The sequence below is a fragment of the Sphaerodactylus townsendi genome, linkage group LG01 (genome assembly GCF_021028975.2).
Source record: "Sphaerodactylus townsendi isolate TG3544 linkage group LG01, MPM_Stown_v2.3, whole genome shotgun sequence".
Taxonomy (NCBI): Eukaryota; Metazoa; Chordata; class Lepidosauria; order Squamata; family Sphaerodactylidae; genus Sphaerodactylus; species Sphaerodactylus townsendi.
This window is the reverse complement of record NC_059425.1, coordinates 119,602,047-119,623,045: the sequence shown is the minus strand read 5'-3', so window position 1 is coordinate 119,623,045 and position 20,999 is coordinate 119,602,047. Positions and strand designations below refer to the sequence as shown.

The 20,999-nt window shown below is 40.7% G+C and overlaps 1 protein-coding gene across 2 annotated transcripts in view; it reads right to left on the bottom strand.

Moving 5' to 3' along the window:
- Positions 1-12,232: 12,232 nt before the first annotated feature.
- HS3ST5 (heparan sulfate-glucosamine 3-sulfotransferase 5) overlaps positions 12,233-20,999 on the bottom strand; it is a 204,263-nt gene continuing 195,496 nt past the window's right edge. For both annotated transcript variants that reach the window (XM_048492490.1, XM_048492497.1), the window contains exon 4: positions 12,233-14,109. In XM_048492490.1, coding sequence (XP_048348447.1) covers positions 13,179-14,109 — 931 coding nt within the window. In that variant the 3' untranslated portion in view covers positions 12,233-13,178. The remainder of the gene's footprint in view (positions 14,110-20,999) is intronic.

Below are 20,999 nucleotides of genomic sequence, written 5' to 3'. Positions count from 1 at the left end.
CCTTTCAAACAGCTGGGGGGCAGGGGTAGGATCAGAAGGCTGCAGCAGAAGGGGGAAGGTCCACTCTGTGAAATATGTGGATTGTGGCGCTTGTGTCAATGGCAGGAAACAAGATTTTTTAAAAAGTGTAGGATTCAGAAAATATTTCTGTCTCCATAAAAACATCTCTTTCAATGTAAAAATTGAAATAAGAGAATATTCAAAGCCATCCTAGAATTAATGGTGTAAAGGTGGCTAATGTGATCTTTCTAACCTTTTCATAAAACTCTGTTTTCTAGTTCTCTATTATTGCTGGTGATCATGGTTATTTTTTCCATAATACAATAATAATATAACAGGAATAGGGGAACAAACCCCCTCTCCTTGGCACCCTTCACTGAAATTATCATCATTTTAGATTGTAGTAGTGAAGTTCACCAAATCTTAGGATACTTAAATTTAGTGACTGGAGCTGTCAGTGGGCAAGAAAGGGCCCCAGGTTTGCAGAAAAAATATTTTAAAATATTCACTGGAACTCCATGCATTTGCAGTCTTTTCCTTTCTCTTCCTTCCAGGCATCGTTGACACTGCCGTGGGAGATGACATTCAAAACAACAAGGACCAAAAGGTTCAGTGCAAGGAGCCCAAGAGTCAAGATATTTATTTTCACCTGCTGGTCAAGCTCTATAAACTTCTTGCTTGACAGACCAATGGAAAGTTCAACAATGTGATACTCAAGCATCTCTTCATGAGCAATGCAAACTGGTTTCCACTGTCCATATCTCACTTGATCCATAAGATCTCACTTGTCCCAGGCCAGGACAACAAAACTACTGTGGAGATGTGCACGGTGACAGATGACATTTGCATCCAGGAGAACCCCAGTCTGAAGATTTATGCTCTCAGAGTATCCCAGGGAGCTCAAACACATATCCTGAAAGCTATGGACAGATCATGACTTTTGATCAATTAGCCTTGCCTGCTCCAAAGAGCCAAGAAGCTGTGTTGCTTTCTGGATCCAGAAAGACCCTCAAGTTTATCAGTATTTTGGCAAAGCTGCTGGCATCCCATACGGCCATACCAAGCTATCTGTTCAGTCCAAGAGCCATATGTTTGAATGGGATCAAGGTTGCCTTTACAAGCGAGGCTACATAAACTACCCTTTCCAAAGGAGTTTGATGGTGCAGATTGTGAAACAATCAATCTCACGTATTAAAAAAAATACATTGAGGGGTTTTTTAAAGCCGAAAATGATAAAAGAACTGCCTGTTATTTGAACTAACAGATTCCCTCAGTGGCTGTTGCTAGGCAACCACAGAATTGCAGGATTCTGTTTCTATGAATAAATGGTTTATTTCAGCATAGGTTACTAGATTTTCTTGTTTTGTAAAATATTGAAGCAGTTTGTAGAAATTCCTTGCTTAAAAATATTGGGTGGAGGCTAATTTTTTGCTCACTTTTTACATGGACTTCAGCATATGAAATTTATATGGACCTCAGCATTTGAATCCATATGTTTAGCCAGAATCCATATGCACAAAATAATACTACTAAAAATTACATTTGGACCCAATATTAACCCAAGGAATTCAGAGTTGTGTGCAGAGGTAACTCCAGATTGTCTTTACATTAGCCCTAGGAGAAAGCTTAGGCTGAAAGATGACAACTGTCCCAAATTATCTACAGTTACAGTTTGTAGTAATGTTTCTATGGTTCCATTTACTCACCATACCACACTGACTTTTAATCAGTGGTTTCACAAATGTATCTGCTAACACAATCCATTGGTCTATCTATTCATTAATGTCTTACCTTTACTAGAAGTGGTATTACCAGATCTCTTCTTGAGGTCCTTTACCTAGAGATGCCAGTGCTTGAATATACAATCTCCATGACAGGTATCTCTAGGCAAAACACAAAAGTTAAAATGTAATGGATGCAGTGTTATACACCCATCACAAATGTGACTGGAAACTGAAACCATGAATAATATTTCCATTCTGTTCATAGCGGACAAAAGACATGGTTCTTGCCAAACTTTGGAAGATGATTGAAGTAGATGAAATTTATTACTGACAAATTAATTCAAGGTAATAAATACTGTGAGGTCAAAAGTTGCTCGTGCCACATTTGGTACTGCAACACAATTCTGTATTACATTATGATTGTTTTTGCCATTAATACCACATTTTGAATGTTAGACAGGAAATATCAGCAGTGCATTCTGTTACTATTATCAGTTGGGATTTTTAAGGGGACTGACAGAATTAGCACTCCAGCTGTTACTGTGTTTTCTTCCAGCATTTTAATCCTGACAGTAGTTTTCAAATCAGAAACCATGAATTGCTTCTATTGATTTCAATGGCATGATTCCAGTGTAAGCAGCTTGAGGACTGTGATTATGACTCTGGACTCCATAAAACATCTGAACATAGAATCTTCTAACTGATTTTCATAAGAGACACTTTGTACCAACCATTATAAGCTTTCTCATGAATTCCAGAAAGGTAGCTGTTTTAGTTTGTTGCAATCAAAAGAAGAAAGACTCTTGTGGTGTATTAAAGACTAACTCATTTATCATGGCATACATTTTTGAGAGCTAGCATCCACATTAGCAGATGCATAAAGCATTCTCGACTGTTAGCAGATATTTGTTTATTAACACAAGACAAACACAAGGGTACAAACAGGAAAAAGGGAGAGCTAATATGGAGTGAGGCCAGAAATACAGCCAGGCGTTTTCTCCCTATCACCAGCAGAACTGCAATAGATCCCTTAATGACTGATTTCTTCAAGTCAGAAAAAACATCAATGACTCTTGGACAGAGTATACAAAATTGAAGCTGCAATTCAGCTACATAACACAACAACAAAACTAAAGCCTACAAACTAGAAAGAAACACTTGCAGACAAAAAGGTACTAGATATCTTCAGTACATATGCAAAGTTTCAATACAGTCTTTAGGCAGGATAGAAGCAAGGCTTAGACCAGGGGTAGGGAACCTGCGGCTCTCCAGATGTTCAGGAACTACAATTCCCATGCTGGTAGGGGCTGATGGGAATTGTAGTTCCTGAACATCTGGAGAGCCACGAGACTCCCAGCCTGGCTGTCAGCATGGTGGCCATGCTGAGTAGGAAGACTGATAAGAGTGATTCTATTTATCTGGAAAACACAAAGTCTAACTAGACTAAGAGGAAAAGGAAAGATAATTGCTAACACAAAAATAACTAATTTATTATCTAAGCTGGCTATATCCAATTATCACCAATGACCATTGAAGTTACACCTTGATCAGAAAATTCTTGACAAAGAGAGAGAGAAGGATTTTTATGATAGGTTTTCTAGCAACCAAAATGGATTTTCTGTTGACAGCAGCAGTCAAGTTATTATCAAGGGAGGGATTCAAGAATTATATTACCTTTGTGCTAAGAACTCTACATTGGCTGCTCAGTCAAACTGTTTCTAGACACCGTTAAATGTGCTAGTACTTCACTATAACACCTTAACCAGCTTGGCACTGGGTTCCCTGAAAGGCTGCTTCCCCTTCCCCCATATTGTCAAGTCCATGTCTCGAGTGTTGCTCTCTGTGATCCCACCTGCAAAGTTGGCATATAGTAATCAGGGTTTTTGGCTGGTAGTGCCTCACTTTTGGAATGCCATCCCTCTTAATTTCTTTTTACCCAGGCTTTTAACTAAGAGGTTCACTTGGGGTGTTTTGTGGTCAACTTATTTGGCTGTCAATATAATGATTTGTCAATATAATTTTAGACTGCTTTATTTGTTTTATCTGCTCTTATGCCGTGGCTCTTTTAACTGACTTGGGGGGAGAGAGAGAGAGAGAGAGAGAGAGAGAGAGAGAGAGAGAGAGAGAGAGAGAGAGAGAGAGAGAGAGAGAGAGAGTTTGGCATAGTTTCCGTTGATCTGATTTATTCTCCTGGGTTGGCAGGTTTATTCACTAATTTGAGTGGTTTGTTTTATTGAGTTGTTTAATTGCATTGTTTGGTTTTGCTTCATTGTTGTGAGTTGCCTTGAGGACATCTGGAGAGGCAGCCTAAACATTTCCAAAGTAAACAAATAAATAAATGTGTATGTTTTCCATGAATGTACAACAAGGGTTGTACATTCTGATGAAGAATATGAGAGGGAACACAAATGGTGGCAAAAGAGAAGCAAGTTAGGTGTAAAGGAGGCAAAAAAGGATTATGAGGAACGCATGGCTGCGAACATCATGACCAGCAACAAACAGTTCTTCAAGTACATCAAAAGTAGAAAGCCAGCTAGGGAAGCGGTAGGCCCATTAGATGACAAAGGAACAAAGGGTGTGCTAAAAGATGACAGGGAGATTGCAGAGAAGCTGAATGAATTCTTTGCATCTGTCTTCACCCAAGAGGAGGTGAGGAAAATTCCTGCACCTGAACCATGCTTCTTGGGAGGCGAATCCGAGGAACGAGGAAAAAGTGCAGAGAAGGGCAACAAGGATGATTGAGGGACTGGAGCACCTTCCCTATGAGGAGAGGCTGCAGCGTTTGGGACTCTTTAGTTTGGAGAGGAGGCGGCTGAGGGGGGATATGATTGAAGTCTACAAAATTATGCATGGGGTAGAAAATGTTGACAGAGAGAAATTTTTCTCCTCTTTCTCACAATACTAGAACCAGGGGGCATTCATTGAAAATGCTGGGGGAAGAATTAGGACCCCTAAATAGGAAACACTTCTTCTACATAGCGTGTGGAGTTGGTGTTTGGAATTATGCTGCCACAGGAGGTGGTGATGGCCACTAACCTGGATAGCTTTAAAAGGGGCTTGGACAGATTTATGGAGGAGAAGTCGATTTATGGCTACCAATCTTGATCCTCTTTGATCTGAGATTGCAAATAACATAACAGACCAGGTGCTCGGGAGCAACAGCCGCAGAAGGCCATTGCTTTCACCTCCTGCATGTGAGCTCCCAAAGGCACCTGGTGGGCCACTGCGAGTAGCAGAGAGCTGGACTAGATGGACTCTGGTCTGATCCAGCTGGCTTGTTCTTATGTTCTTATGTTCTTATGTTCTTAAGGGTACATCAATGCATGCCTTCAAAAATCTGGGGCCTGTTCACATGTACCAGAGTTGTACATTCGTGGAAAAATATGCACGCTGTCCTAGTTAATCCTTGTGATTTTATATATTGGGAGGATCAGAGGTGCTCACACTCCTGTTACATGTCACTGGTGTCTGATGTCTCAACAGGGCTATTGTTATAATACAACATGCTTTCACAACATTTAAGCAGAAACGAAACCATCCTTGGCAGACAGGGAAAGAACCCTCCAGGGGTGGGCAGTTTATAAAATGAATGAATGAATGAATAAATGAATTAAGAAAGAAAGAAAGAAAGAAAGAAAGAAAGGAGGAGGACAAGCTAAAAGAAGCAACCTTACAGAACCTGAGAAGAGGGGTAAAGGAATAAAGCTAGTCACTTTCAAAGCCAGCCTGTTTAGTGATTGATGTAGGGATGAGCCCCGCGAACCCAGCAGAACCTCAGAAAGAGCGCATGGAATGCCTGTGCCATCTGTGTCCTTCTGGGCGCACACGTTCACCCATCCCCCAGACCCCCCTTGAGTCACAGGTCATGAACTACCTGACTCACGGTCACCAGGTGTCCCAGACAAAGGGACAAAGGGGCTCTTGCCCCCAGGTATGGATTAGACCCAGACGCGAACGTTTTCTCCCGCACGTAGGCAACCCCATGATGTCATGTATCATATGATATTCTCCCGCTCTCCCACTCTCCCACCTCCCATATACGCCCCTATCATAAACCCTAATAAAAGGTGCCAGGGACTAGTACACGGCAGAGTTGCCAGATCCACGGATCGCACGCTTCCTACCACTGGCTCTCTCCACCGGATGATATCACCGCCAAGTTCCTCGCCTCTTTCCTTCGCGACCCCAAGGAGTGCTTGAACCGACTTCAATTACCATTCAGCGGGAGGCAGAAGTTTGTGATCAGATCTCCTATTTATTGAATTCCATGTGATGAAATGGAGTGTATGCCCCTGCCCTCATTTCTTTGGTCTTTAAAGTGCCACAGCATTCTTAATCGTTCTGTCTAAATGTGTCTTCAGTAATCTGAATGAAGTTAGTTTTTAAATAATTGCTCATGTCATGGGTAAATACAAAATCTGAGCGCAAGGAGACATATGTATAAGGAATAATATTGGTAAGAATATCAGGAAGAGGCAACATGTATGGATGTTTTTCTTCCCGCAATCACCATATAATAATAAAGTATGTGATGCAAATGATCATGGAATATATATCTGTTGCTGGACTGTAACATTTCAGTATTTAGGGAGTGAGTGTCTGGGTAACTGCTGGCTTCTTTAAGTCAGAGAAGAAGGTAACCAAATAAGGGGAAGCTCCCTTTTGAAGAACCAGCAACCACCACAGCAGCAGATCTGTGCAATCTCAGATACAGCAAGACAGGTGATCAGAACAGCTTTCATACTATCCGAAGAGACCAGAACAGATGGCAACCTTGGTGGATGACTCCAGAATAACTCTGGATTTGCTCAGTTGGGTCTGTGGGAGTGGCAGCCTTGGTTAGCGAGCCTGAAGCAACTCTAGACTTGTCCAGTCAGGGCTGTGGGGTGCAGCTACTTTGGGCTCACCCAATTGGACTGTGGGGGTAGCGTTTTTGCTGAAGGGGAGAGGGCATTTCCCTCCAACAAGTTTTGTGAAAAGGAGATGGCATTCCCTTCCCCACCTGATCTTATTGATTTGATTGATTTGATTTGATTTTTAGGGTGTCCTTCCCCAATGAGCTCATGTTAAAACAGTAATACAATATAGTATAATATAATCTCTTGGCACCACATATTCCCTCTAGGTGAAAGCATATCTAATAAAATACCATTGCCATCCCCCAGAACTATTATTCATGCATTCAGAAAGGGGAAGGAAAAGGAGGAACAACAGGGAAGGGGGAAGGAAAATGGGAAAGGGGGAGGACAAGGTGGAGGGAAGAGGAGGCCAGATTGTTGGAGGGAAGATGGAGGGAAGAGGAGGACAGAATCTATTGCTGTCCTCAGCCATAGTGGGGTCCCACAGGGCCCGATCTCACTCGATAGAGTGTCCCTAGGCAGTGGTGTAGGGGAGCAAAATGGTGCCCAAGGCAAAATGGCACACCCACACCCACATGGCACCCTGTGCTTCCACCCCCATCCCCCTACCCTGTGCCCCCCCCACTTTCCTGAGTTCAGCTGGCTGCTTTTTGCAACCTGGTGGGAAAAGCAGCCTGGTGGGAACTACACTTTCCAGGACAACCTGCAAGCCCCAACTTACTCACAAGGTCTCCTGGGAAGTGTAGTTCCCACCAGGCTACTTTTCCAGCTGAATTTAGGGCTTTTTGGGGGACATACTTGTCATTCCTATTCTTGTAGGAATTCCTCTGTTCCACTTACCACAATGTTTGTGTGGCATCAGCTAGAAGTGTAAACTCAGTTTGAACAATAGAAAGGTGGGGTCTTTACACTGAGAAACAGCTTTAGTCTTCATGCCTGTATTTCTCCTGTCACATGTAACAGAAATGGCACATGCAGGATTGAAGTGAGGGGGAGTCAAAATCTTTCCTTCAGTCTCTGAAGATGTGTGTGAAAGGGCAGTCCAGAATACATCATCACAACCAGTAGCCATTTCAGTATCTGTTCAGCTATAATTGAGTGCCAATCCCAGAGTTGTTTTACTCTGGCAAGGTGTCAAGGTATTTCTACGAATGTGCAGCCAGAACTTTACTCATCAAAATCCAGCTGGAATAATACCCAATTCATAACTCTAGTGAATGTTCCAAATATAAATAGAATTATTTCAGATATTGGTGAATGGTCATAATTTTAAATCCAGTACTTAATCTGGTATTTTGTTTTTATTAGTTTAGAAAATGGCCTGTATGAGGTGGCTCAGAAAGTTAAAACAATACAATAAGAATGATCAATATTCAGCATAAGAATTGTCAATATTTAAAGAAGCTAAGACTGCTTGAAACAGCATTAAGAAGCCTAACATGATATCAATAAAACAGTCATCAAGAAATACACAGATATGCTACAAAACATGGTACTGTACAGTTAAAAACCTGTGTTAAAAAGTTACGTTCTGACTGCTAAAGGACAATAAATTAGGAAAGCCTCAAGGGGGTAGTCAGATCTAAGGTGAGATCTCTGGTTTGAAAAAGAAGCCTGGTTGCCAACCACTTCACCACTGCAGGCAGAGGCACAGAGTCTGTTCATGTTTTAGAACCACCTTGACATGGATGACTCATACCTTTTTCCATCCCAAGTGGTGGGAAGGTAACACAGCAGGGGGTGGAGTCTCCACCACTCATGTCAGGTGGCAATGAAGAAATTGAAGAGAATGCCTCTTCCCTTACACCTTCACCTGCTCCAAGGTGGGTAATTGACTGCCTTTCTGCAGCCCATTAGAGCTGGGCAGTAATGACAAGTGAGGAGGAACTGCATGTTCCCTCTCTGTATTGTCCCAGCTACAAGATGATGCGTATAGTCTCTGGAACCTGTTGGACCTAGGTGGCAGGTGAACTAGTGAGAAGGGAGCCCATGGCTCTTCCTATGCTGCTCCAAGGTAGGCTGCAGATGGACTCTGTAGTCCTCCTTGCACCCAACCCGAGAGGTAAAATAAGCATAAGCCCAGCCTGTCCCCCAAGTGGTGTCTTATGCCAAGTTGGCACTTCCAGTATGAGAGACAAGACGTGAAGCAAGAGGGAAGAATGACTCAGCGGACAGTTGTCTGATTGGGAAGTTAACCAAATAGAATAGTTAGACAACCTTCCTGACAAACAAGATCACTGACCCCAGTCAGCTTATTTATGTAGGATACTTCTGTGTCACCAAGTGTGCTGCTTGAGGCAGCTTACAGTTAAAACTTACAGTATATATAAAAAACCCAATCCATTACAAATATTTATGCACTTTGTTACATCATTCTGCCAGCTATTTCACATTCTCAGTTATTTTTAGATTTCCCCCCCTGATTCTCTATAAACAATTCCTATTTTTTCCCCCTGATGCTCTATAAACAAGCCCTATTTCTCCGCAGCTGTAAGAGTCAATGGCTATGCTTGTATATGCTGGCTGGCAAGCAGAACTTCAGAAACTGGGGAAATAGAATCAGAGGCTAAGGTTTTGTACTTTTTTTGATGATAACCACTGCTTATATCCTGCAACCTGATTGGGTACATAAAGGCTGAGCTATAAGACTCCCTTTATAGTACTGAAACAAACACAAATATTGCAGAAATGCATGAGAGAGCAGTCATGAAAGATCAACTCTGTATCGAATTAGGATCTGACTTAGGTTCTATTATATGTCAAAGAAATTCAGCTATACATGTTAATAGGCACCCCCTTCCTCGACGTATCTATCTGCCCCAACTCCATCTTGGTCAAATTTGCTTTAGACTAGAGCTAGCAATGCCTTACTTCAAAATAGTTGAGGTCAAAGTTTTTCTTGGGCTTTGCTGATGAGTAGCCAAAACCTTGGTTGGAGACTGATAGAACTAAGGTATGTGGGCAGGGGGTGGGGAAAAACAGGGTGCTGTGGGGGGTGGGACATGCCCACATCCCCACACCCCTCCCTAGCCAGGCCTGGCAGAAGTTTTTCAGCTGGCTGCAAAGAAAAGCCGGCTGCTCTTTTTCAGCCAGCTGCTCTTTGCAGCTGGCTGAACTGAGGTAAGTGGGTGGGGAGTGGGGTGCTGCAGGGGGGCAGGGTCCACCCACCATTTTGCCCCAGGCACCATTTCCAGCCCTTGCCTCTGGAGTTAGCCCCTATATCACTGTTCTGCCAGCCAAAATTGTGCAGTATCACCCCTCTACCCATGTTCCTCTGTTTGAATCATATTGTTTCTTGGCCTAGCTCCAATAATGAGAATTCACCTGTGGTAGGAGAAAAATGATGAAAGAAATGTAGTGCAGCAAAGTAAAGTTCAAGAAAACAAAGGGAACACATTGTCTATGAGCTCCACTTTTATAAGAAAGAAAAAGAAAAACAACTCCCTCCCAGGCCCAGGCCTGCATCTTTTCTTAGTGTGGGAGAGGAATTATATCTAGAGTTATTTCCCAATGAAACCAAGATCATATTGATTTTTCCAGCTTGGATTCCAATATTAAAGAAACTAGTATCAGTGATTAGGGTGTCTTTCAAAATGCCATCAGTTTATACACATTTCTATTTATTACTCCCATTTGTAATATCTTGAATACACTGTAATTGTTTTTTACATATGAGTGAAACACAAGTCTGGGATGAACCCTTTTATATAGTTGTAGTAACTACTTTGTGATTAACAGGTTTGAAAGCAGTAATGAGTGAAATTCAAAAAAGGACTGAATTGTATTGTTTTGTTTTTCAAACACTGTCATCTTCAATTGTAAAATTCTGACTAGCTATCTGATGATGTGCATTTTGGTGGGCATTTCTGCATAGGACATTTCTGCATAGTTCATGCTTGTAGTCATCTTTCAGGCTGATTTCTTCCCCTCATGGGCAGCAGTAACAGAATTACTGTCTAGAACCATAACTTGAAAACCAACAATGTTCTTTGAGATGTGTTTTATACCAGCTTTCTAGATGTTGAGCTTCTTTTAATTAACTCATCTACCTTTACCTTTTTATCTGTTGCAGATTGTTTAGAGATAGGGTCTTGTATTACCATTTTTATCACTCATCTCTCTGTCCATCATACAAGTATTCTATATCTATATCTATACATGTGTGTGTGTGTGTGTGTATACACACACACACACACACTCACACACACACACACGTGTGTGTGTGTGTGTGTGTGTGTGTGTGTGTGTGTGTGTGTATATATATGTATATATGTATATATGTATATATATATATATATATATATATGTATATGTATATGTATATGTATATGTATATGTATATGTATGTATGTATGTATGTATGTATGTATGTATGTATGTATGTATGTATATGTGTGTGTGTATATATGTATATATCTGTCTTATACAAACATACATAATAAGATGTGATTCACAAGCCAATTACATTGCCTGTAACTTATATTTAAGCCTTTTAACATCAGAATCTTATTGACCACAATCCAGAGAAGCTTCAAACACTTCTGAGTGTTTTCCTTACTGTATGTCTTACACAGCAAGACAGTTTTTTTACTTCTCTAAATGTCAGAAAGCAGCTGATTGAAGTCACAGAAGTCAGAAAAGAACCTTAGTCATAAGTGGATTGTTTGCATACATTGTGCCAAAAAACCCCCCAAAACTTCTTCTGGCTATGGAAAGGATTACTCTAGAAGTGCATAAGACCTTACCTGTCCCACAGAAAAAATATTACACTTAGATGTGCACATTATTGGCTTCTGCAGGATGACAGACATTATGCAGAAGCAAGCTCCAATAATTTCAGTAAAGCTTATATCCAGAAAAATGTGGTTCAAGATGCAGACCATTTCCCACTGAAATCAGTTATCTAAATGGGTCTGATTTGTTCCTTCTTTAAGTGGCTGGCAATAATCTTCTGTATTTTCAAGAGTGCCTTCTCTCCCAGACTGGGATAACTATATGGTCGTTGCAATGTACTTACGTACCGTGCAGTACATCATGTGTACAACTCTTACTACAATAACCATTCACTAATACTGCAATCCAAACTGGAGAGGGGCACAAAGGTGGCCCGGGATGGCACCACAAAGGCGGCACCATGCCGCCTCCACAGAGGCTTCGGGTGGTGTGGAAAGGAGGGTTTTTGAAAACATTCCTGCCACCTGAATTGTCCTATATGTGAAACAGGATTACGCTGTACTTTTGTAAATCTGTGGACCTGGAGGATGGTGTTCCTGGGCTGGAATACTGGTGAAAACCAACTAATGCCATGTTGGCATTAATTCAGATAGCAGCAAAGCTCCCCAGTGGCTCCAATTTCCAAATTTGCCTGCCACAGAGCTGGGAGGTGGCCGGATGCCAATCAGTTTGTTATCTTTGCCAGTAGGGATGCACCTTATGTTGGCAGAGGGGGCAAATGTATTAGTGTGGCTCTTCATTGCTTCCTGAGGTCAGTAGGTTCCCCCCCTCCCCCATCTGGATTGGGCTGCTGATCTTCTGTCTGAATTTGCTGGTATTACATATGGGTCTGAAAAAAGTCAATTTCTAGGAAAACCCAAATTCCACCCTGTTGATGACTACAAGAACATTTAGCAAAGAAAAAGAACAAACCAACAGTGCATATAGCAATTTTAATCCATTCCATTTTTAAATACCACAATAAATTTAATTTTCACAATAAATTAAATAGTCATATTCAGCTTACAAAATAGAATTACTTAGTGTGAAACCAGTATTTACAAACAATGTACATTATATACAGTAGGTTTCTCTTTGTCAACATACAAGCATAGAAAGAAAAAAAAGCTTTATTTTTGACATATGATTGACATGCTACAAGTGCCAAGATGATCCATACAATAAAAACAATAGTGCAAACTCACCACAGGAAATTTGAAACAACGTCGATTGCATGAGAGAATTTCTTTTCAAAAAATAGGAAAAGAATTCCAGTAGAACAACTCAGCATCACACTTAGGATGAATCTACATTGCCAACTTACACTGGCTTTATCACATTTTAGTGGTCATCATGTTCCCCCAAAGAATCCTAGGATGATGACAGTGCTCAAAATTCCGAATCCAGTTCCAAACATTTCCTGGAAAGAAGGAACAACCAATACAAGTCTGAAGTGTAGATTTAATAGAGTAAAGGGTCAATATTCTTCTAGCAATGTGCATCCATAATAGCCTAATACAATTTTTGCAGTTAATTATAAACTGATAGTCTGACTTCTCTCTAAATATGTTTGGTAGCAACATTTTACAGAGCAGAGTACTGACCCTTTGAACTGGATAGCTGAGTTGGTTTTTTTAAATGACATATTTTATTTAATTGTATAGCAAAAATGATGCAATTATGCACAGAGTAAATGTCATGTTATTTACTGCTCTGCAGAAAAATTGATCCCATCATATATTTGGTCACATACTGCATATGTACAAGATTGCATGAAAAGGGGTACTTTGAAAGCTGTGTGTATGAAAAGTGCATATTTTTACTCTAGTAGAGACACGGTTGCATATCTGGGTGCAACACACAGTGTTGTATGAAATTTACTTTAGGGCCAGTTAAAGGTCCTCCCTGTGATCTGGTAAAATTTCTGATTAAAAGGGTGAAAGAACTTGCGCAATTTGGTAATTACAGAGGAATCCACCTCTGGATGGATGCGTCCCTTGCTTCCTGCCAGGCACTTGTTAAAGACAATGTTAAATCGCAAGCAGTAAAATCCTCTGGTGGCATTGAAATATAAATTATATTGACTTATCCTTGGAGGAAGATTTAAGAACTTCTCTACCAGCTGGAGTTCTGGCAATGGTTCTGTAATGAGACGATCACCATCAACAATATGAAACTGCTCAATGGGAAAATATTTTAACCATCTCTCCAGATGTTTTGTGTAGATGCTGGTTCTTACAGCCTTGTATTTAGTGTTGACTTCACAGGTATTAGAATCAATTGCCAGCTTCTCAAATTTGTAATAGGTTTTATTCTTTCGTTCCTTCCCCTCCAGCACCTGAGTGTAATCAGAAATAGCTCTTGTTGTGGGTTCCCTGACAATGATCAGTAATTTGATGGATGAGTTCATTTTATATATCCTTTCAGGTACCTCCTCCGTGATAAAGTATGCAGGACTTTTCTCAATTGTTATTTGATGAGGGTAAGAAAATGGCATTTTTTTCCTGTACCATTCAATGCCCTTGGCATAATTCTCATCATTATCAAAGAAGTGGATTTCTTGAGAAGCTTTGACCACTGCTGGGTGGAGATTCAGCATTTCCAATAGAGCTCGTGTGCCTCCTTTCCTCACCCCAATTATTATGGCCTTTGGGATCTGTTGAACCAAACTGTGAAGTCGAATTTGTTCCTTGCTGGCATTGCCCTTCCGAAACTCATGTAGCAAGCCACGTTTAAACTGTAGAGCTCGAAGTGGAATTTCGTCTTGGCCATGGAGTCCAAACCGACCATCAATAGGGCAAATGGGCTGCAGTCTGTAATGATAAAAACAGATATTGAAAAAATGAGGAATAATACTAGTACAGATGCATAAGAGATAATTCATACAACCCTAGTAGGATATGGGCTTTTTCTGGTAAGAAGTGAATCAACAGTAAAATGGTTGTGTGCCCATATGTGAGTACTGAAAACACTCCATTATCAACTCCCCCAAATCTTATACTAATCCACATTTGTACTTCCAATAAAACAATCAGACAACCAGGGCTTTTCTGCATTCCCATTTTCCTCCCTAGTAAATTCCCATTGGCGGGGTTCCTGTTTTGCATGTTTGGCTCTCTTAAGTGGTTGATTCAATATCACACATATTTATGTTCACCATATAAACCTGCAGCTTAAATCGTCAAGGAGATATGCTGCACACAAACCTGTGTGTTGATGAATGAACCACTAAAGGGAGGAAAACACATGCAGAACTTGCATCCCCCATTCACCCAGGAAACAAGAACATAAGGAAAATGAGAATGTGGGGAAATGCCTGTTCTAATATGGATTCAACACTTCGAAGGTTTTTAAACAGAGGCTGGATGGCCATCTGTCAGGAATGCTATGACTATGTATTTCTGCATGGCAGGGAGTTGGACTTGATAGCCCTTGTGGTCTCTTCCAACTCTATGATCCTATCTGCCTATTAAGTTAAATTCTTCTCTGCTCAGAGATCTGGGCCATTTGGAATCAAGTCACATTTTTCCCAACAACTCCTATCTGCTGCTTACATAAGTGAAATATAGTGAATCTCAACATCATGTGGCTGTTGATAGATGTTGTCAGTGTCCAAAAAGTTAGAGATTCATCAGTGAATGTTAACAGTCAGCAAATGTTAACGATTATTAACATTTATGGGTATGCCTGAAAAATGGGGGCATTTACATCTAATGTCAGGCTCTCACAAAATTCAGCTGGGATTTCTGCATTCATTCATGGATGTTACTATATTTCAGGCATTAATTAGAACACAGTATAATGTGTAAATCATTAACATGCAGTGTGAAAACATTAATATGAAGTCTGTTTATAATCAAACAGGTAACATGCTCAAAATAACTGACCAGTCAGGGTTTCCAGGTGTACATTTTCCCAAGCCTATTTAATATTGACAAATCTGCATCTTCACTTCATAATTTATAGGGTAAACTGCTATAAACATTCTTGATGCAGAAAATGTAAATGGCTTCTTTGTTGTTTCTGTTTATTCTTATAGATCTGTTTCATAATCAGGTGGTGTACAAGATCAATAATGATGACAAGGAATGCTTAACAGCTTAACAAAATAAACTTTCTGGCAAAGTCTGTAAATCCAAGCTGTTTCTGAACATTTGATAATTTTCATATATCTACTGCTGGAATCTTATATGGCAATTTATTTGAATTTGCTGCTGTTGCTATTTTTCTTTTTGCTACTTAAGATGCAGTTGAACTTAAAGGAAGCCCTGTGTTGCCTAATCATTAAAAAAAGATAAAAATAATTTAGAAAAGGCTGCACAAGCTTATATCCCAGAACAGACAAAAATAAATCTGTTGCCTCTTGTAAGCTAAGAATTTGAAATCAAATACACAATGAAATCACTGACTTTGTTGTACCAAAGGTGTGATATGCACAATACTATTAGGATTTCTTCATATTAAGCACAATTAGCAAACAGGTGCCTCACTGCACCAGTACATTCAACAGGAAACCATTGCCAATTCAAAGGCTTATATTTCATGTGCATATGATACACATTTGACGAGTACATTAAATTAAAATATGAATGAAAGAGAACAGAAATAGAAGCTACTCTTTATCATTAAGGACAATTCCAAGCTCTGTCTCCACTAATACTTTACTAATGGCATACGCCTTTTAACACAATATGTTATTACCTAAAGCAAGAATAGATTTGGCATTCTTTGTATCAGCAAAAAGGAGCCACAGCCAATCCTGATCTCTATAATGTGCATGTATATGATATAACTGGAAATATACCTGTTACATACACGTTACATTTTGAAGGGCACATATAAAACTTTAATGGACACAACTTAACAATATGGCAGCTAAGATGTAAAGATCCTGCTACATGCATGGCAAGCAAGGGAGAAGCAAGAAGAAACTGCACCCAGGGCATGCGCCCGCCTGCACCCCTGCTGCGGCACTGCTTGCCCCACCCTGGAATGCTCCTGGAAAGCCCCGGCCATGCCCCTGCCGCTGCTCCGCCCAGGGTGTCACACACACTGTGTCCCGCTGGCATTATGCCACTGGTGACAAGTACTTCTGTGTGTGTACAGGGAGGGCAGTGCTATACCCTAAATGCTGCTAAAATTGGTAGTAGGTGTTGGAGGAGCCTCTTGAGTGGTTTTTCAGATTTAAGAAGATGTAGATAAGGGATAGTAATCAATACCTTCTTTTGTTTCTGAAAAACAAACTTGATGGATCTTTGGAGCATCTTTGGGATAATAACCTGAGGAAGGTTGGAGGAAGTCATCACTGATGCTTATTAGATATTACTTTTTGAATTACTTTTTGTACTATCAAAATGAAATTCACTAGTAAATAAAACTGTTACAGCTTGTTGTCAATAACAACAAAAATGAATCCTTTTCACCATTAGCAATATTAAATAATAGATCCTATGGGAATTCACTACTTTGGAAGTTCAAGGAGTTAAGTACTGTATCTGGATAATTTTATGACCATTAATAACATTGTAGCTGGTAAATGTAAATTGGTGATAAGGTTAATTAAACTTCATGCCTCTGGACAAGAAAAAATTCCTGCAGGAGTTAAGAAGGAATTTGCACTGCATACTGTATAATTGGCAATGACTATTCTGCACATGTTTAATGTTTGAAGCTTTGCAAATAGTTGACAGTACAGTGTTAGTCTAAAGGTATGATCTCAGCACACGTAGGGATTTATTTATTGCAATCTATAAAGAAATGTCTATGAATGAAAAAAAGAAGGCAATATCTACCAAGTTTTTAGAATCTGGTGTAAGATTAATCAGCAGGTTGATCTTTCCTTTGTAAGATTAAAGGGCAGATATAGAAGAGCTTCACTATAGCTAAACTGGTTGCCCTGATGCGCATAATGAAAGCCACATAAGGCACTGCAAGTTCACCCATACTTGTATGTACTTGGGAGATTCCCCAGAAACACTGCTTATCAAATCAACTGAAAGGAAAAGGGAGTGGGGAAAACCCCCCTGAAAAAACAACTTTATGAGAATGGAAATTGTCTCAGAAACACTGGCATAGTGAGGGGGAATGAGGGGGCTAGAGCCCCATGAGCCACCTCCTGGGGGTGTATTTCAACCCCCTCTTCAAAACTATGCCCAATCCCCAAGGAATTTGTGGCAGGGGCCCAGTTAAGCTTTGGCCAGCTGGCCCCATTCCCAATCTCCATGTGGAGCTCAGGTGGGATGCCAGCCTGGCTGTCTCTGCCCCCAAACTCCACATAGAGTTCAAGTAGCTAGCTGGTTTGTCCCATTTTGCTTTCCACATGGAGTTTGGGAGACCTATTTGCCTCCAAATGGTATCAACTTCTCAAATCAAAAATTTACTCAATAGATTTATTACTTGAAGATCTCTGTATGCTGTCACCCAGAGAGATTTTCCAAACCTTAAAAAGCCGACTTTTAGAACAGGAATACTATATCCTGTTGGGGCAGGCAAATCAATCATGCTCACCCCTCTCTGTCGGAATAATACCGGAACAGGGGCACATAGCCAAATATCTTGAATTATTAACTGAACCCCAACAGAGATGGATTATCACAAGGGCCAGATCCAATACTTTCCCATCGGCCATTACAAAGGTCTGTTACTTATCCATCTCTCTCCAGGATCGGGCTTGTCCACACTGTAAAAACCAAGTGGAGACTCTTGCTCACATTATTCTTGACTGTCCAAGATATGTGGGCATTAGGAATTTCTCCCCAAGGCTGGCCCTAGACAAATCTGAAAGAGATTCTGACAGTTCTGTTGTGGAGCTTCTGTTAAACAAAGTAGCAAAATTTCTTTTGCAAGTGACAAAATTTTCTAAGTAATGTATACTGCTATATACAATCTTTCTGTCTGTGTTTTGAATGTACTCTTGACTTGTACTTCATAAATGTCTGGTAACGTTCTAGAGCCTATTTTTAATGCTTAATAAAGGTTGTTGTTGTTGTTGAGTTTGGTAGTGGCACAGCCCATTTGCTGCTGGCCTCAGCTCACCCAGGTCCAGTTTTTAACCACATGACCAGAAGTGGAACTTCGGGGTTGGTGCCTACAGCATAAAACTAAAGCTGGTCAGCCCCCAATGCTCAGTTTGCTGCTGGCCTCATCTCTCAGCCTACAGTTTAAAGCCCGACCCGGCCAGCTGAGGTCAGCATCAAATGGGCTGTGCCACTCCGAATTCCACATGGAGATTGGGGCGGGGTTGGTGGCACCGCACTCAGACTCCACTTGGATTTTGGGGGCAAGACCAGCTGACCCCCACTGGACACAGCTGGGGGAGTGCAGTGCCAACAGTGAACCCCAAGAGCTATTTTAGTAAGCTACACCTCTGTTCAGAAAGGACCAAGTATTGAGAGCAGCTGAATGTTGGGTACAGAAAGAAATCAGGAGAAATCTGAAACAAATCAAGAGAAAAATCCTGAAAGGGTTTCCAAGGGGCAGGGTGGAACTTTTAAACTGCTTCTATGTCCTATGACTCCCTGTAGCTGGCAGTTAATCTGGATAACATAGTAGATAATGACAGATTTACAAAATATATTTTTGTCCTGCATACAGATCTGCCTATCTCCAGATACTTGCTCACATTCACAAATATAAGATGTTATTTGAGTTAACTGATATATTTTGCAGCACATCCCATGATTGCAGTGGGACAATTGACATTCAGTACAATTTCTGTTGGCTGTATCTGTGACTAACTCCTTCATTTGTTACAACTTTCATGTACCCAGGGAAGGCTGTAAGATTCAAAGGGTACTGAAGAGACATAAATGCCTTACTTCTGATAGTTATTTTTGTAAAGTGTTTTCAGTATGAGTCTTTTAATTTGGTTTATGCATCTCTAATAAATTTAACAGTGTTTGCTGCCTCTATTTTTTGTTTGGTAATAGAATATGCTTAATGTGGTCAACATTAAGTGATCTGTGCCACGGTCACCTCTAGATTGGACTACTATAATTCGCTCTACGCGGGCTTACCTTTAGCCATGATCCGGAAATTGAAACTCGTGCAGAATGCGGCAGCCAGGTTCCTCTCTGGGGCAACAGCTAGGGACCGGATTACGCCGGTCCTATACCAACTGCACTGGCTGCCTATCGAGTACCGGGTCATGTTTAAAGTTTTGGTATTGACCTTCAAAGCCATTCGCGGCCTTGGCCCTGCTTACTTGAGGGACTGTCTCTCCCTATATCTCCCTTCTAGGCCCCTCCGCTCATTGGAGGCGAACCTACTGGTGATCCCTGACCCCAAGGCGATCCGGCTGGCCTCTACAAGGGCTAGGGCCTTTATGGCTCTGGCCCCTACCTGGTGGAACAGGCTTCCAAGTGAGATCAGGGCCCTGCGGGACTTACAAAGTTTCCGCAGGGCCTGTAAAACGGACCTGTTCCGCCAGGCATTTGGCCAGCCGGGATGATGTCAACTCCGCCATAAGAACAGCTGGCTACCCGTGGGTATATAAAGGGGGGAGGGAGGGGCTGAAGCAATCGGAAGTCTTGTTATTTTATGTATTTATATAAATTATATACGATGTTTTGAGCTGTTTTTACTATTGATGGACACCGCCCTGAGCCTTTGGGGAGGGCGGTATACAAATATAATAAATAAATAAACAAACAAACAAACATTATACTAGGTTTGAAGCATCACTTTATTTATTGTGTTCTGAGAGTAAAGTTGCTAAGTTCTGTGCAGAAGTTTATAGTTATATAATATTGGGAAAGGTTTAGACCTGAACTGAAGAAATGGGTTCAACAATTATTTTACTTCTTTTAAATTATAAATATCTGAAAATGTTTAATTTTAAATATGTTTTGGATTGATATATTTTAAACTGAAGTCTTTTTTGTATAGGATCTTTTGATGTATTTTGGTCTTAAATCTGTGTATCTGTGTATGAAGAACAGATCTGTATAATTCAAAAACTTGCCTCCCTTTGCATTTTACAAACTAAATGTGTAATAAAAGGAATTGTTGTATGCAGTTGTTTCTACTTCTCTGAAACCAAAAGAGGAATGCTATTCAAGATTTTTAAGAGCCCAAGCTGCAACTTAACCACTCCATGCAGAACAATGGAATGCTGTGATAGTCTTTTCTAGGTCAGATGACATGCAGTAATCACAAAGGGTGTTGTGCCTGAAGGGAAGAAAAAGCAGTCCCTGGTAAAGAGGCAAACCCCCCCCCCCAAAAAAAAAACAGAACAGGATCTGTGCACAAGGTATTTGCTGCGTTGTGAAGGTGAATATCCATCGCAGCAAGATTTCTTGTATTGATGTATTTCCTCTAGCCCTGCTTTCACTTTCCACTTTCTCTGCAGCAGGCAAATCCACTTACAGCAAGAGCAGGATAGATTTGCCAGTGGGTGCAACTTTGCCCCCAACCTCTTCCCTCTGCCTGCAATCAGCCCTCCTAGTCTTACCCCCTCCCACTCCCTTCCACTGCTTTGAATGCTTCCCCCTCACCCTCCTCCCTGTTTCCAACTATTTCCCACTTCTTGTCTTGCTGTATCACTTCTATTGCCCATGGCCTCCCTACTCCTGCATAACTTTAGATTTTTAGATTTCAAAAAATTAAATATTCATATTGATAGATCAATAAATTGATGCTAACAATAATAATACTAACAAAAATAATGTTACTAAAAGTAATGAGTACTAAAAGTGTTACTAAG